We start from the raw sequence: 18,348 nt of genomic DNA on the forward strand, positions 1-18,348 counted from the left end.
ATTTATAGATCACAGGGCTTGTAGCTGGGTGGCATTGATGATTATTTTTCTTCTCTGATGGTGTGAAGGGTACCTTCCAATACAATAATGGTAGTCATTATTGAAGTTTATAGTTAGGCACAACTCAACATTTCCATGTTTGATGATTTAATTAACTGTCTTCTTCAGCAGTAGGGCCTTATCAGACTGTAAAGAGCAACCAATGACCTTAACAACATCCTTAGCAACATCTTTGGGGGTTTCCATGGAGCTCCTTTGACCAATGAAGCAACAAGATGTAATTCATTCCTGCACTGGAGAGTTTACTTAGTGACGCAAGATGTCTAGTTGGTACACTGTCTCCTCCATTATTTGGTGATTCCATTTATATTCCTTTTACATATGCATGGATGTATGTTATATAATTTAAAGTATATTAATTTATATATTAAATTTACATTTATGTATTATCTATTATAAAGTAATTATAGCCAACATAAATATATTTATACAGATAAATATATATGTATGTACATTTCAGAAATCTTCTATACTAGTAAGTATCTATATGGCTTTTCAAATGGCCTTTAATGTTGTTCCTCCCCATATTCCTTTCTTTAACCTTCTCTCCCATCCCCCTTCCTATTTAATCTTCCTATTCTAGTTTCCCTTTGACTCTTCATAACACTGTACTGGAGATTCTCTTTACCCTAGCCCCTAACCTCTGTGGTTATTTGGATTGTAACATACATAAAGAAGGCTTAAAATCTAATATCTACATAGAAGAGAAAATATACAATATTTTTCTTTTAGTGTCTAGGTTATTTCATGCAGGATGATTCTTCTACCTAAAACCATTTACCTACTAATTCCATAATTTTGTTTTCTTAACAGCTGAATAATATTCCATGGTGTAAATATAACACATTTTCATTATCAGTTCACCAAGGGACATCAAGGCTGTTTCCAATTTCTGGCTATTATGAACACAGTAGCAATGAACCTGGAAGAGCAAGTATCTCTCTGCAGCAGGATAGTCCTCTGGGTATAAACCCAAGAGTGGCATAGCTGAATTCTGGATAGATAGAACTCCACCAGCTTCTTAAGGAATCACCATACTTAAATTTCCTAGTGGTTGTGCCAGTTCGCACTCCCATCAGCATCCTCACCAGAATGAGCTATCATTTGTTTTCTTGATCTTGGCCATTCTGGCTGGGAAGATTAAATCTCAGAGGAGTTTTGATTTGCATTTCGTTGATTCCTAAGGGTGTTGGACATTTCTTTAAGTGTTTCTCAGTCATTTGTGTTTCATCTTTTGAGAACTCTCTGCTTAGCCCTATATCTCATTTTTAACTGGGTTATTTGTATTCTTTATGTTCAGCATTTTTAGTTCTTCATATATTTTAGATGCTATCTCTCTATCAAATATAAGGATCTTTGCCCATTCTGTATGCTGCTTCTTTGTCATACAGAGGCATCTCAGCTTCGTGATGTCCTGTTGGTCTTAGTGCTGAGCTGTCAGTGTCTGGTCAGAATGTCCTGTCTGAGCCAGTGAGTTCAAGGCCATTCTCCCCTTTCTCTGCTGTCAGATTTAGGGTATTTGGTCTTGTGCTGAGGACCTTGATCCACTTGGAGTTGAATTTTGTGTAGGTTGTGAGTATGGATCTATTTTATTTCTTCTACAAGGAGCCATCCAGTCTCATGAACACCATTTTTTGAAGATGCTGTGTTTTTTCCAGTGTGCTTTTTACTTCGTTGTCAAATACCAGGTATCCATGGTATGTGCACTTAGTCTGTGTCTTCTCTTTGATTCCATTAATCAGTGTGTCTGTTTTGTTCCAGTCCCATGCTGTTTTTATTACTATAATAGAGCTAACTACTAGTGTGTTCTTATTCCATTAGATTAGATGGCAAAGCTCACAGCAGCCTTCACAGTGTGTTCTCATTCTTATCTGCTGAGAAAAGATTACCTGAACAGTTACAATCTTTATTTTTAATTTTCTTAATTACATACAAAAAATTGTATTTAATATCTATTATGTACATAGTACTTTAAGTTTTGTGAATGGTGAGATATAACGCATTATCATTATGTTTGAATTTCCAAAACATAACAAAAATGATGGCTAATCAAGCCCAACTTACCATACATGGAAAATCCATGGAATGGGATTACACCTGAAAAGTAAAGAGAGTATCAGTCACACACCTCTGCTTCATGCAGGAGTCACAGGATCAAAACTGCAAATAGAGATGTTTCTTTCTTCTTTCAGTTTGTTTGAAAGGTCAGCAAGAGCGATTGTAACCGACAACAGTTGTTTTAACACTCAGAAAAATTTAACTCTCTTAGACATTTTCAAACATATCCAAGATGGAGGAAGTAAGGAATTAACCATGAAGTGACTGTGGAAAACTACAGCTATGCCTTCGTCTTGGGCAGGAGTTGGAGAGCACTGGCGACCTGCCCATGTCTTGGTCTGTGTGTCCATTTCCGGATAGAATACAGCATTGGCCATGAACCTTCTTTACTGCAGTGAGGTTGTTCCCACTGAGTCAGAAATTAAGGCACTGTCCTTTGCTAACCATGCCTCCTGTACTAACAAGGGGGCAAGTTACTATCATCCTCAAAGCCCAGGTTTAAGCTTAAATTATAATAGCATTTGCATTAGTTTGGACCTTTTCCTTTGTGGGCTTTTCAATGGGAAGAAATGTCCTATAAAGGAGATAGGGTTCACCATAATTTCTAAGGGGTAAAAAAATTACCTTATGTCCATCAATAAACATAGCACACACCTCATAAATATTTATAAAGCATTAAAAATATTGGCAAGGCAGCACCCAATGGTCTATCCCCCTGCCCACTCCTTCGTACTCCCACTCCTACTCCCACATATACAGATTTGGGTCAGCCTGCTCCAATCTCTCTGACTCGTACTATCATTTTACATTTCTTTGTTTATTAACTTCCGCCACTCTGTATCTCTCAGCTAGATTCTTTCCTTTGAAAAGACCAAAATTGAAAAGAAATCTTCACCTGATGAGACATCCAATTAATTTTCTATTGACGTGGCAGAGCAAGCAGAACTGAATTATGTGCTTACAAAAATCAGGACCACACTGTACAGGCTGACCACGCTGTACAGGCTGACCACGCTGTATAGGCTGGCCACGCTGTACAGGCTGATCATGCTGAACAGGCTGGCCATGAAACTGAGTTGGAAAACCACCGTGATGGTTTTAGAGTCAGTTGATTATGTTCCTCCTTAAACAGTTATATCCTGCCTGCTAGAATCCAGTCTGCTAGGTTCAGTGAGATTTTCAAGGCATTTCTTGTAATCTACATTACTTTATAGAAAAACTACACGAATTTCATCAGTTTTACTAATAATTCTATCCTGGAATGACAGGGCTGTATCATAAATTCATACGGTATAATCATCTGACAAAAATATTATACAAAGTCTACATTGTTTGCAAAGAAAGACTCAAAGTCTAACTTTAGTACACTAATTATCTTGCTGTATTCTGTGGAAAAATCAGAATTTACATACCCTTGGTTCTAAACAGAGTACCTATAATTTATATTACTGAATATTGTATCATATGGCGTATTAATCAGTTTATCAATGCACTCTAGAAAAAACTCAAATTTATGCTTATTTATTTTAAAGTATAGAAATACTGTGTTCTTCTAACTTGTAAGGAGGCAAAAAAGTATTAGGAGGCCATCTAGACTAAGTTCTAAGAAATCCCAGCTGGCTCTCAGTCAAAGCATATCCAGCAATAGAGGACAAGGCCCATTTCCAAGGCATCTTTGTGGGAAACAGTTTCTCATCTGGGTCAAACTCCAGCTACCTGCAACATCTAGTTCTTATCCTAATTCTGACCGTGAAGGTCACATGCAACATGTCTAATTTGCCTTCTATTGTACAGGAAAATATTCAGAAATATTTACTCTCACCCTATCCCTGTTACAACTGAGTACCTACAGAGGCTCCATGAGGTTCTTGAATTGTTCCTCAGAAAAAGTAGCCTGGCTCTCTGATTTATTCTCATCTGAAAGTTCAGAACTAAAACTGCTTCCCACAGAGTCACAGCCAAGGTGGTGCATTTGGACAGTTCTTTCCGGACCCGGGTAGGGCTGTGCTCTTCTTGGCTCCATGTCTTCTTTGTGACCATTCCAGTTGGAGGTAATTCTGGGCTTGCATTGTTATCTAACGGGTCCGATGTTCTCCCTGATACACAGTAGCTGTGCCCTCTTCTGTGACAATATAAAATGGTGAAGAAGAAAGGGTGAGGATAGCATTGTCTCTAGAAAACACCTTCAATGCAGGCTCCAGCTCATTAACCGCCACCCTTTGGAGTCAGTGAAGAACACAATGAGATACCAGCAGACTTGTGTGGTTAATCTGGTTTTGTCATTTAGGAGTTTTCTGTGTCTTTCATTAAGTTTCTTAATTTATGTAAGCTTCAATTCCTTTATCCACAAATCAGAGAGCATGCTAGAACCTACTTTACATGATTAAATGAGCCAATGACTGTGGTTCAGTCCTTATATAAGAGTTAAAATGCTTGGGTTTGTAATAAATGTATACTGTTGACATAAGCAGTCAAAAATGATGTCATGCTTCTTTGTTTAAAAACAATTTAATAAAAATATTAAGATGGGAACACAGTTATTATTTTGAGCTAGTATGCCCCTGCACCCGGCAGTTAGCAGCATGGCTCTTAGGTGTCAGGTGCTCTCCGTCTCTTTTCTGTCTCCGGTGCTCACCTCACAGCACGGGGATGATTTATAAGTCTTTGTGCACTTTGGCTGTTTCTGTTGCTCACCAGGGTTCTCCTTATCTCTATTTGCCTAGCCACCATATGTTTTGAAAACATTCTCACTTTTAACACCCAGCAGCCCTTACTTCCCCTGCACTAGAAGGCTGAAGTCACTGGCATGACCTCTGACCTGTCTGTTGTTTATATCTCACTTTTTCTCATTGGTGTTCTCAGCAGGATGACATTCCCCTTCCCTCCCCCCCCCCCTTCAGGTCACTAAATCCTGTTTCTTTAAAGTCTCCAGCTGTTAGGAAGCTAATTTCACTCCACGACTTGTTCATGTTTGGCTTCTGTGCTGAGAAAGGCCTTTGTATTGTTAAAGATTATTTACAAAAACAAATAATATGGAGCAGAGAGACAGTGGCCAGAAAAACTGAAAATATTGACATCTGACTGGTTACAGAAAAAGTCTGCCAACCTCGCTTTGGAATCCTGTCCATCAATGATCCCTTTTTCCCTTCATGCATGTCACTCAGGCAAACACCTGCTGAACTCTAGCTCATCTGGATGCTATTTTAAGGATGGCAACTGACCTTTTCTTAGGGAAAAATTGTAAGTTTCTATAGCAAAGTGAAGAGGGATGAGGAGGTCAGAGGTGCAGAGGAAGCCACAGGGGCTGTACAGGAAGCACCAGATTGGTGTGGGAAGTCCTTCTGCATATGTGCTGATATTATTCGTTAATGAATAAAGGAGCTGCTTTCAGTCAGTTGCTTAAGAGAATATAGCCAGGCTGGAAAAGATATATAAAGAGAGGAGGCAGAGTCAGGGAGAAGTCATGTAGCTTCTGCCTGGAACCATGCCAGTAAGTCAGAGCCATGTGGCAATACACAGATTAATAGAAATGGGTTAATTTACGATATAAGAGTTAGCCAGAAATACGCTTAAGCTATTGGCCAAATAGTATCGCAAATAATATAATTTCTGTGTGATTATTTTGGGTCTAAGTGGCTGGGAATGAACCAACAGCCTCCCCCAACACTGGATGAAGGGCCCAATGGCAGTCAACTGATGGCTGAGAGAAGGAGGAAAGCTCACTACACACAGTATAAGGTGGATGGTTGTGGGCCTGCCCTTTACTTCTACTGTGGAGGCACAGAGGCAAGGGTGGGGTTCTAAGTTTTTGTATTTTTAGTTTCTGTGCACACCTTTCAAAGATTTTACACACACGCATGCACACACACACACATACATACACTTACACACACACACACAAAACACATACACACAAACCAAAATATCTCCTTACACATCACCATCAAAAGTCCATTTCCTTCCCCAGACACCCTTATATGATAAGATCTATTTTCTGCCCATATGGCCCTAAATTCTGGTTGCCAAATCTCAGGTCTCTCTGCCTGTCATGACTAAGTTAGATTCCAACAACTGAAGCCACCTTCTGAGCCTTGACCTTACCATGGCAATTATGACCTGGGCAGATAAGGCAGATAAGGCTGTTTATCTTCATACTTCAGTTTACATGTTTTATTTTCTGTGATTCTTCTGACAATTCTTAATCTCAGCTTCCTTCCAAGACTCTGCCATATTTACTTTCCTTCTCTCTACCAGAATTCTCATTATTAATCTTTAATTGAAACTGTAAAATTCCAGGATCTTGCCTCTTTCTGGATGTTGCTTCTATGGATGCTCAGCATATCCCCTGACAAGCAGGAAAGAAACCTTTAGGCTATCGCTGCTTCCTGGTTCTCCTTTGGTTCTGGTACCTGCTATAGTATATTCTCTCTTTCTGGTCAGCTGTGCACTTGGCTACACCAGCAACATCATTCTTTTTGCCTACCCTATAAACATGACTCTTCCTCCCCAGTGGACAGCATCCTCTTTAGCTTTAGGCAATGACATTCTCCTCTAGCCCTGTACCTAAGTACATTTAAATTTAAAAATTTTAAAAAGATACCAAGTTATTTGAAAACTTATATATAATATATTTTGACCATAGTCAGCAACAGAATCATCTCCCAACAGTTCTTGACTTCTCACCCCAAACAATCCATCACAGAATACTCCTGTGCCAGCTGAGCTGCCCTGACTGATTGAGGCACAACCATTTCTCCATGTACCTAGGCAACACTATGCAATTCCAGCTCTATCACTGTCTACAGACATGAAGGGAAGTTATTTAACCTATTTGTTCTTCCAGAACTCTCTCAGACTAAGGACAGTGATCCTGGACCAAGAGCTCTAATTGGACTATAAGCACTACACAAAGTTCATGTGTTTTCTGAGTAACCATCACACATTCTCAGGTCAAATTCCCTGAAGCCAGTTCACAAGGCTTATATGTTCTTTTAGGTTCTGATGAATGTATCCTGTAGGACAGAGAGTGGTCCAGGGGAGGTTCTTTGTGGAAGCAAGAACAGGATGAGAAGAGGTGTACATATTGTACTCTGGGGACTGCTGAGGAGTCACAAAATCCAAAACCTGCCCTTCTGGATTGTTATAAAGGTATCTGGGCCCAGACAAAAAAATGAAGAAAATTTTACCAGATCATTGCTTTGATTAACAACTTATACTATTTAGAGTTATGATAGATGGGTCCTGTGAAAGTTATGGATAGAGCAGCTTTCACCTATAGAGCGCTGTCAATGGTATGGTTAGGGAAAAAGATAATGTAACACAACACAATACTTGACAGAAGTCAGTGGTCAATACAAGCATGTTCCTTCTCTTATCTCACTGCCCTCGAATTCATTCTTAGTTTTTATAAAATATAGGTCCTTTGAACATAGGAACTACTTATTACTTATCTATCCACTAAGATAAGCACTGCACCAAAAATATAATTGTGCCTATTACATGCTTGCAGAAAGAACCCATGAAGCCTAGAGCGTCTGCCGCTGCTATTTTTAAACCTTTTATTTAGTTACCTACATCCAGGGTCTGTAATTGGACTCTGATGAGCTCTTACCTGTGGTTCTGCAAAAGCCTCCTAATTTCTGCTCCTCTCTCCAAATGCTCAGGTCCCTAACTAACTTTTCAAATTGCTCAAGCTATCTTCTGAAATACTGCTCAGTCTACAAGGAAGACCTCTACATCCAGGGCTTCCTGATACCCATTCATCAATCTATCACAGGTCACTTCAAACCATGATGAAGACCTCAACATCTGGGGCTTCCTGCTGTCCATCTATCCATCCACCACAGGTCACCTCAGACTATGAGGAAGACCTCTGTATCCATGGCTTTCTGCTGTTCATTCATCTATCAACCACGCATCTGCTGAACTCTTACTGGTTTAATTAACTGATATTCTGTAGCCTCTATGGAGTTAAAAATAAATGAAATATGGACCCTTCATTACTAAAATTCAAATTCTGCTTTAGTTACATTTGTTATGTTGATTAAATATCTACAGAGTGGAATTCAAACCTGTGACTGGCCCAGCAACTTGAGATACATCTACTTCCTCTTTACTATATGACCAAGTTCAGAGCCTCTGAGGTATAGCACACTACATACACCATCACCAGACTTCATCAGGTACTTTAACACTTCAGTAGCTTTTAATGATAGTTCTGTATACAACAAATTCTGTTAGAGTATACAACTCAACTCTGTTAGTGTGAGTGAGCTATGACCTAAAAAAAATCCCTAACCTCTTAACCTTTTCTTGATAGTCATCGCACTTGAACTCTTATGTACCCCCAACTCCCTACAACACTTACATTTAAAAATAAGAAAGAATATTTTTTAAAAAATCTAGATAGTCTTTCCTGTTAAGCCTTTGCTGAAACATTTTGATTGGTGGGTTGAAATGGCGCTATAGTTATTTTTATCATCTACTACAAATTCTGAGGATTGCTAAGTGAGTCATAGCTTAATCAGGACAAGGCACTTTTAATAAGGAAGATTACAGCGATGGAGCAGCACAGAGGGGTGTGCACATCAATGTCATCCATGGCCATTAAAACTTTCACTGCATCCTCCCAAGATCTGATGTCTGCAACTGCTCTACATAAAATAAGGACCACATTCAACACCATGTATCCTCTTCAGGATCCAGCGCAGCATCTTCTGTGTGGTGCTGGATGATGCTGTTAATGTTTACAAATACTATAAAGGCTTGTAAGAAACATGCAAGTAAAAGCTCACGTATAATGTGTGATTAAGATACAGCACGGAATATTCTAGATGACACAATGCAAAGAACAAAGGCTCAATGAAGTCATACAGAGTTAAATTCCTCATGACTTTAGTCAAGTTACCACCCTTCTCTGCATCCTTAATTTATGAACTTTTGTGGGGTTCTCTTCAAATACAAATGAGTTGTTGTACTTAAAACATACCAGTGTAATCTTTAGTAAAACATTGGTGTACAATATCTATATCAATATCTATATCTATAGCTATTTATGCTCTTCAAAGAGAAAGAATCATATTTAAATATGAGCATAAACCCAAGAAAAACTTGACTAAGATTAAAGGGTGCTTCAAAAAGTCTCCATGGTCTGAATAAGGACACAGAAAAATCATGACAGAAAAAAAGGAGGCCTGAGGATCAGTGAAAACCCCATGAGCACTCCAAGATACACATTGGATTTCTCTGAACATAGGGTTACTTCTTAACTAGTTTCTTCAGACCCTTTCCTCTGCCTCTCAACACTTTAGCCTTTCAAGAGTCAAGTTTCATTCACCTGGCCACCACCCAAGCATGCTTTGAATCTGGCTTCCAAGTTCCACAAGTATGCAATGAGAGGCTGTTTTAGGATCCATGCCTCCCTCCTGCATCTGAAGGTCTCAAATGTTAACTGTCCATCCCTTGTGATATGACTAACGGTACAAAGACACCCTTTAATACACCCTTGCCAAAGCTCAGAAAACACTGTCAACAAAAATAAATCTTGAACTAAATAAGACATAGATAGTAAATATGACTCACAAACCCCACAAATATCAACATGCTTCACACTTAGCAAATCTGTTCCCCCTTTCCTCACTGTCTTTATAGCTTACACTGGATTCACTTCAGTTCACAGTTGAAGGGGGTAGGCCCTTTCATTTGCTTAGTACATTCAGTTGTTGAAATAATAAATTCCTCGTTTATTCTCCCCTTACATATAACCAACATGTCAGTAAAGACAGTGATTAAGACAATGGATAAATTGGTTTCTTAAGCTATTTTCATCATCTTTCTGAATTAAAACTTTAAAGTATAACTTTGACACTTTACTTAATTAAGAATTTCCTAAACCATCACAATATAACAATATCTAAATGTGAATACAAATTTACATTTATGCTCTAAACAGAAATGAAGCCCCTGCTGACAATCACTGTTCTAGAGCCCAAAACTTCCCTACTCAACGTCATTATTGATTAATGATTAGTACATTATTACCTTAAAAATCACTCATAGGTAAGTCTAAGGCAGATTTTTCCTGTTATCATAGGAAAATCTCTTTCTTCCTCTCTCTTCTTATTCCTCTGAATTCTTCTGCATTAGTTTTCTTATTCATTTGAATATCCATCCCGTTGTGTTTACTGAACACAGACTTTATGCTACATATCATTACAAATGCTGGATATATTGGTCATCAAAACTATGAAAATCTGTTCTCTTCAAGTTTACATTTTAAAGACAATCACATTGTACACAGCAGCCAGGATGACTTTTGAAAGTATTAATTGGAAAGCAGAAGAAGCCGTCATTGGGAAGAATAGAGGACGCAGCTCCAACCACTGTCCCCCAGTAAAGCAATGCTTAACAAACAAACAAACAGAAAAAGCTAGAATCGATTTTTTAAAAACACTCCAGAATCTAATAAAAATAATACTCTTATACCAAGGGGAATGTTTAATGAAGTGAGAATGTTGGTAAGACTGAGCTGTGGCATTTGAATTTACCCACCTACTGCTGTCCCCTACTCTCTGGCTTGACAGCAGCCGTGAAAACAGCAGCCCACATTCCTGATGTAACTTGCTGGTGTGAGAGAGAACAACACAGATCTTTATATATATATATATATATATATATATATATATATATATATATATATATATACATATATATAAAATGTTCCTTTGTGCTGTGACTTGTCTAGTAGCTACCTGAAAGCTATGCTCAGATATGCTTTGCTACACCATCTAGTCTCAGGGATTTCTTAGGACTGAAATGGCCTGTCAAGCAGCATTTGTCAAGAGAATTTAAAGGCAAATAAATACACTAACTATGGCCCCAAGGAAGAAGGAATAACAGATGGGGCAAATAATAGACAGACTGAAAAGCATGAAAAAGAAGAGGCTCAGAAAGGAACTATATAAGGAAATAAGGACTTTGAAATCTCCTATGTATAGAATACAGAGCGACTGAGGACGGACAGAGAACCCAGCTTTCACTGCTGACTTTTAGCCTCTAGAAAAGAAGTGAAGACTCACATAGAGTTGTAAATTACCTAGATAACATTTGGTGTGACCCACTCCAAGGCAATTTGCAAACACTGGGAGATGTTTTAATTAAAAAATTAGTTCTAAACATTTAAGGAAATTCTTATCAAATCACTAGCTCACTATTAAGCTAAAAGAACAGAGATTTCAGTAGGTACAAATATAAAAATATAATAATTTAAGAAAGAGTTTACATAAACCACTAAACAAATAATTTTAAAGTACAAGCAACAGCAGTGAATTCTGGAGAGGAGGCAGTTTGAATCCCAGAATTATCATTATTGCAATTGCTAGAACTTCAAGCACTATGTTGAAGAGAGATGGTGAGAGTGGACAGCCTTGTCTTGTTCCTGATTCTAGTGGAATGGCTTTGAGTTTTTCTCCATTTAATTTGATATTAGCTGTTGGTTTGCTGTATATTGCTTTTATTATATTTGGAATTATCATATTTTAATAGGGAAGACAGTCAATTTTCAGCAATGGGGAAAAATATCTACTAGGTATTTAAAAAATGAAGTACAAAGGGCTGGAGAGATGGCTTAGAAGTCTTTATTTATTTATTTATTTTTGAAAGTTGAAATGGAAGTTTAATCATTACTTTAGAAGTTTTTAAACATAAAGCAAAGAAAACCAGCCCACATATCACAATCCCAGAGAACCTAGACAACAAATGAGAACCCTAAGAGAGACATACATGGATCTAATCTACATGGGAAGTAGAAAAAGACAAGTTCTCCTGAGTAAATTGGAAGCATGGGGACCTTGGGAGAGGGTTGAAGGGGAGGGGAGAGGCAGGGAGGGGAGCAGAGAAAAATGTAGAGCTCAATAAAAAATCAATAAAAAAATGAAGCACAGTTTATCCACAAGGGGAAGAAATTAAATAAATAAAAAGAAATTAATACAAACTGTCATTGAGTAATCCTAATGGATTTACATCAGTCAGATCCCACCCTGGATGGCCCTGGTTTGCCTCTCCTACTTACCCTGTATCAACTCATTAGAAGCCACCCTACCCATCGTGGTGTCCTTCAGACCATCTGTCTTGGTCCTACTCTTGGCCTTAAACATGCTATGCTCTCCCTCTGAAATGTGCTTTTCCCACTGCTTTGCATAGCTCACCCTGCCCACTTGGACTCTATTTTTTTCTGCTTCCTAGAGGTGTCTTTTCATCTGCCTTATCTACACAGCCAGGCTTCCCCCACTCCCCACCCTTTCTGATACCTTTACTGTTCAGTTCATCACTCTCAAATGTTTTCTTGCTTTCTTTCTTGCCTATCTACTTTACTAGCATGAAAGGTCCTTGGCAGCAGGTCCATTATTTGCACAGTGTGGGTCACTCAGCATTGAGACAGAGCAGGAAATGAGCAATCAGCAAACAAACAGAGGCAATCTATACATGTTGAATAATAATAAAAAAAAAAACTGTGAAAAACTTTTAAGACACATCTGAGATGTCTCCCTCAGTTCAGAATTCTTGTTTAAGAAGAATTTAATTATTAGAGAGGATCTGCACACTGACGATTCTTCAGTGAGGTAATGTCTCATGCCACCTTGGCTTTTACGTCTATTCCAGGAATGGCAGCCACAGATGGGTGGAGGGACCATGTGGGTGGCGGTGAGAAAAGTTCTGTCCACGGGAGCGACTGCTGATCAGGGTCAGTACTCCAGAGTGCTGCAGGTGAAAGTCTTTCTCTGCCCAGGAGAGTCAGGCCAGTTCTGGCTGTGGTAGGGCTATAGATGTCCCTCGGTTTTCAAAGTGTATTATTCTGGCAGAGGGCGGAGAATGAGAAGCATTGTGTAGTATTACCTAGCTGCAGAGAAAGGACTCTGTGCACTAAGTGGACTTGGTCTCTAGAAAGGTGTCCTTGGCTCTGTAAGTCCTAAAACCACCTCAAAAGAAGTGATTCTGTAGAATTAAATTTATGAACAGCTATGAGTTTATCTCAGCTTGATTTCAGCTATGTACTTTTAGTGTGTGTAGGAATGTCTGTAGAGCTCCTACATGGGACTTTTCACTTTATCAATACTGTAGTCACCTTCTTCTCTTTGCAAACTATAATATAATATAAGAACTATAATAACTTCAGTTACAGGTTCTGGGGCTTAGGAGCAAGTGATAAAATTATTGTTTCTGAAGCCAGATATCTTGGGTTCAAAGCCTGGCTCTGTCACTCACTAGCTGGATAGGTTAGCCTTTTGTGCCTCAGTTTCTTTTTCTGTAAACTGAATAACAGTAATACCTGTATTACAGGGTTATTATAAGGATTTCATGAGATAATACATACAATATAGTTAACATAACTCTGGCTTGCTTAGTATGGTTCAGAAGATATTAGCTGATGCAGCCACATTGCTCCTAGGTTATAGTTGTGACTGTATGTACATATGTCTCAAAATGATTTTTAAAGATCTTATCGTAGGGCTAGAGATAATGCCAGTGGTAGAACATGTGCCTAGAATACGTGACACAAGGTTAGCACCCAGTACCACACACGTACACGAAAGACATGAAATTACAATATATTACAACCTTGTAAAGATCAGAGAGTTCCTGGCTTTTATATGAATCAGTCCCAGGATGATTTCCTGGACTGCTCCTGTATAAAGTTTTATAGTCTGAGGTCTTTACACTTTAGTTCTGACATGTGTCAGGCATGTGTTTAATCTTCTAAACAATGCCTCCTGTTACCTTGAGTCTATGAACACTTTTTTCAGCTACTTAGAGACTTTTTATCTTTTTATGATTTTCTATTTCTTAAATATAAAAAGTTATTGAAAAATTAAGTCCCTGGGATGAAGGATAAAAAAATTATGTCTACATAGAGATATTAAAATTAAAACACATCTAATTTAGTTCAAGTAAACGAACTGCAACAATACAACTGCCAGATACTAGGAGGGCAATGATGAAACAAGAATATGATCCTGGGCCGTCAGAAGTCTGCACCACTGAGAGGGAGGTGAAGTTAAGAGATGCCAAAGTTCTCCGCCCTGGTACACGTAAGCCAAGAGAAGGGCCCTTAACACTCTCTTGGGCCCTACAAGGGATTTATCAATGCATCCAAAGAGGATCATGTCTGAACTGAGCCCCTGCGGACGGTCTGTCCTCAGCGGGAACTGGCGCTGGCCTGAGATAGGAGCAGCACAGAGCTCGTGGCGGAGCATGCGCTGTGAGAGAACAAGCAGCTGGATATCGGTGGTGAGTGTTAAATGTGCTATGGGAAATGGTGCTATATGGAGCCAGGGAGTCAAATGTACAGGGGTCAGACTCCCATGATCTAAGTCATACTGAGAAACCTGGGTGTTAAACTTTTCAGCAACTTTAAGAAACTATAAAAAGTGGCAATCCTCAGACTTTCATTTTGGAGGTGTAACTGAGATGGCAGAGGCAAAACCCAAAAACTAGAAAAGGTGAGGAAGAGACAGCAGTAGAGATGGCCATTACAGTTCCAGGAGACAGCAGGGTCAGATGGGGCAAGGCAGCGGGGAGAGTGGGGAAGAGATAGCCCCAGGTGAAAGCGAAAGGCTCTGGAGACATAGATGGGATGACTTCCAGGTTTCAGGCCTTGCGTAACTGGGCAGATGAAAATGACAGTTGACTGAGAAAGGTATAGGTTGGTTGCTTGTTATTTCAATTTTGTTTTGTTTTGTTTTGTTTTGTTTTTATCCTGAGGGGCACAGGAAAATAATATACTAAGTTGGGTTGTACTAAGTTTGGGATAGCCACAGAAGAGGGCAGAACTAGAGAGAGAAGTTTTAGTAATTAACAAGCAGATCCACAAAAGCAGGTGGAAAGCCAGAGAAATGTGTGAAGACAAAAGAGAAGAGCAAAGAAACAAGGCTGTGAGGAACCAGGTCACAGAGCTCAACGGTACAAGATGAAACAGGCCGGAGAGCCACATTTGGTTTTCATATAGCGCTCGACACTGCTAAACACAGCCGCGATGGCTGCACCTTCTGCACCCACTACGTTAGGCCCTGCGCTCCTGCTTTCATAGCACGCCTCAAGGGATGGTTATCCATATGCCAAGCTGATGGGACTCACGACAGGGAAGTCACGGAACTTAACCCAGGTCAGAGGGTGAGTTGGCAGAGCTCAGGTTTGAATGCAGATCCACTGGGTCACAATGCCCAAGCTCTTAATTCCTCTAAAGCAAAAGTTCTTCAGGGTGTGGTTTAATACCAGCAGGATAAGCACAGCTCTCCACCACATCTCTGTGCTTTCTAAAAGACCTGTATACTGAATGTCTAAATAGTGAATACTGGGTCCTGTACAATCATGTCTCAGCAAGTTCAACGGTTTTCTTCACAATCTTTGTATTTCATAAATACCTCACTGGCTGCTTATGAAGACAGGGCGGTCTGCTTTCTAACTGCAGCCCTGTGATAACACACAGTGAGAGCCCTGGTTGAGCTCATTAGGAAAACCACATGCCTCAGACTTCGGCTTCTCACAAATCTCCTGTTGTCTCCAAGAAGAGCTGGAGAGGACATGCACAGTTTGGCGTTAAACTACACAAACATGGACAAAGTCACTAAAATATACCTTTTACAGAAGGAAGGAATATTTTAGATGATACTTTGTGTTCCATTTTAAGGACAGACTGAGAAAGTTTCAAGCCCAGAACAAAAGCTGTCATTGCCCCATTTCCTTCCAGAGGAAGCAGCAGCATCACTTACCATTTGGTGGATAAAAGACAGCGTATTCTTCCAATCCTAGCTTTCCTGTAAGAGAAAGTCACAGATGGTAAAACAGAGTTTGCTGGTTTTGTTTTTGTTTTTCTGAGACAGAGTTCTCTGTGTAGACCTGGTATCCTCGAACTTGCATTATAGACCTTGAACTCAAAGAGAACTCTGTCTCTGCCTCACAAGTGCTGGGGATTAAAGGCATGCGCCACCACTACCTAGTTAAAGTTTTTACAAAACCAACATTCTGTGAATGTCCTAATAATGAATGGATAATGAATGGAATTTTAAGAATAACCACAGTCTAACTTTATTTTTTTTTCTTGATATGGAACTAGTTGAAAATCTGTCAGCCATTGGTGTCAGCTTTGTCTGACACCAACAAAGTCTTTTAGGAATTAAAATCAATAATATTGCTTAAACATTGCTTTCAATTTCCTTAAGCACTTGAAAATAATTTATCAGCATACAATTGTTTTTCTAAACTTAAAAACACTGCTCAGTAAAGCAAGTCTGAAGGCTTGCCATATCCCATTAGCTTGTATTTTTAGAAAATGTGCTGAAGAGTTAAAAACTAAATATCTTTTTTTTTTTCCAAGACAGGGTTTCTTTTTGTATCTTTGGCTGTCCTGGAACTTGCTTTGTAGACTAGGCTGACCTCAAACACAGAGATCTGCTTGCCTCTGTCTCCTGAGTGCTGGGATTAAAGGTATGCACCACCATGCCTGACCAAAACTAAATTATCTTCAACTATGTAACAGTCACGTATCCTGACTCCCAACACAGTTTGTGTGGTCAGAGAGAAGGACAGACAGCTGAAAACAGAACTGCTCTGGGAAAGTACGTTCTCTGTAATGCTCAAGAGCTGCTCACGTTCCCATCTTCCACTGAGTAACGTGAGGTGCGGTGATGACTAGTTTCATGTCAACTTGACACAAACCAAGCTATCTGAAAGGATCAAACCTCAATTGGGAAAACGCCTCCATAAGACAGACTGTATAAGACAGACTGTAAACAGATAAGCCTGTAAGACATTTTATTGTTTAAAAATTAGTGGCTGACTGAGGAAGGCCCAGTCCATTGTGGGTGGAGCCATCCCTGGGCCTGGTGGTCCTGGGTTCCATACAAAAGCAGACTGAGCAAGCCCTGAAAAGCAAGCCAATAAGGAGCACTCCTCAGTGGCCTCCCTCTGCATCACCTCCTGTCTCCAGGTTCCTGCGCTGTTTGAATTTCTGTCCTCACTTCCTTTGATGATGAACTGTAACATGGACGCATAAGCCAAATAAACACTTTCCTCCCAACCTGCCTTTGCCATGTGTCTCCTTGCAGCAGTACTAACCCTAACGAAGACAGGGGCTTTATTCTTGACAGTTTTCGGAACAACTCTGCATTTATTAAAAAGACATTGATTTTTGCATTGGGATTTGAATTAAAATTTATTAAGTGTTTTGTTTTTTTTTAATTGGGTATAAAGCAGGGAGAACAGTAAAAAAGTATGGCCATCTTAGGTTAAGGTGGGGACACACAAAACTGATCTTTGTGAGCAGAAATGGAATAATGAGACCCGGACACACAGTTGATCACAGCAGTAGACATGGAGACAAACACGGCAAATATAGGGTACATGCCTCACCCCCATGGCCAACAACCCAGGCCAAACCACAAATAACAGAATAGGACTGCTGACTTCTTTTAAATGGACTTGGGGGTTTCAGTGCTTGGGGGAGGAAACTGATGATAGGCTGGCAGGCATGAGACAGGCCGGGTCAGCCAGGACCTATAATTTGCGGGCCAGGAATGTGAAGTTTCTCAGGCACCAGGGCTCTGGAAGGGCGAGGATGAATATAGAGAGTGTGAGATAATCAGGGAAGGAAAGAAGATGAGGTTAAGATGGCGGGGGCGGGGGGGTCCTTAAAATTATAGCTCATTTTAGTTCACTAGGTAATTCAATTTTATCATCACTCTGTGTGCAGGATGGGATGTAGGTCTCTCTCTCTCTCTCTCTCTCTCTCTCTCTCTCTCTCTCTCTCTGTGTGTGTGTGTGTGTGTGTGTTAGCAAGTAGAGGCCAGAGATCACAGTCAATTACCTTCCAATCACCTTCAACTTATTTTCTGAAGCTTCAGCTAGACTAGCTGAGCAATGAGTGGGATCCACTTGTCTCTGCACCCCAGGGCTAGTGTTTTGGCACACTGCTCTGCCTGGCCTTACTGGGAAACAGACTCAGAGCCTCGTGTTTGCACCACAGGCAACTTATCAACTGAGCCATTTCCCTACCCCAACAATCTCCTAAGATAAAAAGAAAAGAAAGTTTTTATGTATTCATGTCAGCCCCAAGTTGGGGAACACTGACTCCAACACAAATGATGGAGTTTATCCTACCTAGGGCAAAAGTTGGAGCAACCAGGCAGTGATAAAACCCTGGGGAAACGGGTTCTTTCTTCATGGAACCAGCAGAAA

General features: G+C 39.8%; 1 protein-coding gene across 5 annotated transcripts in view; it reads right to left on the minus strand.

Annotated features, from left to right (window-relative positions):
- Positions 1 to 18,348, minus strand: part of Tbc1d19 (TBC1 domain family member 19) — a 108,014-nt gene that overhangs the window by 20,180 nt on the left and 69,486 nt on the right. For all 5 annotated transcript variants that reach the window (XM_048414833.3, XM_048414831.3, XM_048414832.3 and 2 more), the window contains 2 exons: positions 15,885 to 15,929; positions 2,125 to 2,157 (listed from right to left, as the gene is read on the minus strand). In XM_048414833.3, coding sequence (XP_048270790.1) covers positions 2,125 to 2,157; positions 15,885 to 15,929 — 78 coding nt within the window. The remainder of the gene's footprint in view (positions 1 to 2,124; positions 2,158 to 15,884; positions 15,930 to 18,348) is intronic.

Source organism: Myodes glareolus, chromosome 8 (genome assembly GCF_982192425.1).
Source record: "Myodes glareolus chromosome 8, mMyoGla1.1, whole genome shotgun sequence".
NCBI lineage: Eukaryota > Metazoa > Chordata > Mammalia > Rodentia > Cricetidae > Myodes > Myodes glareolus.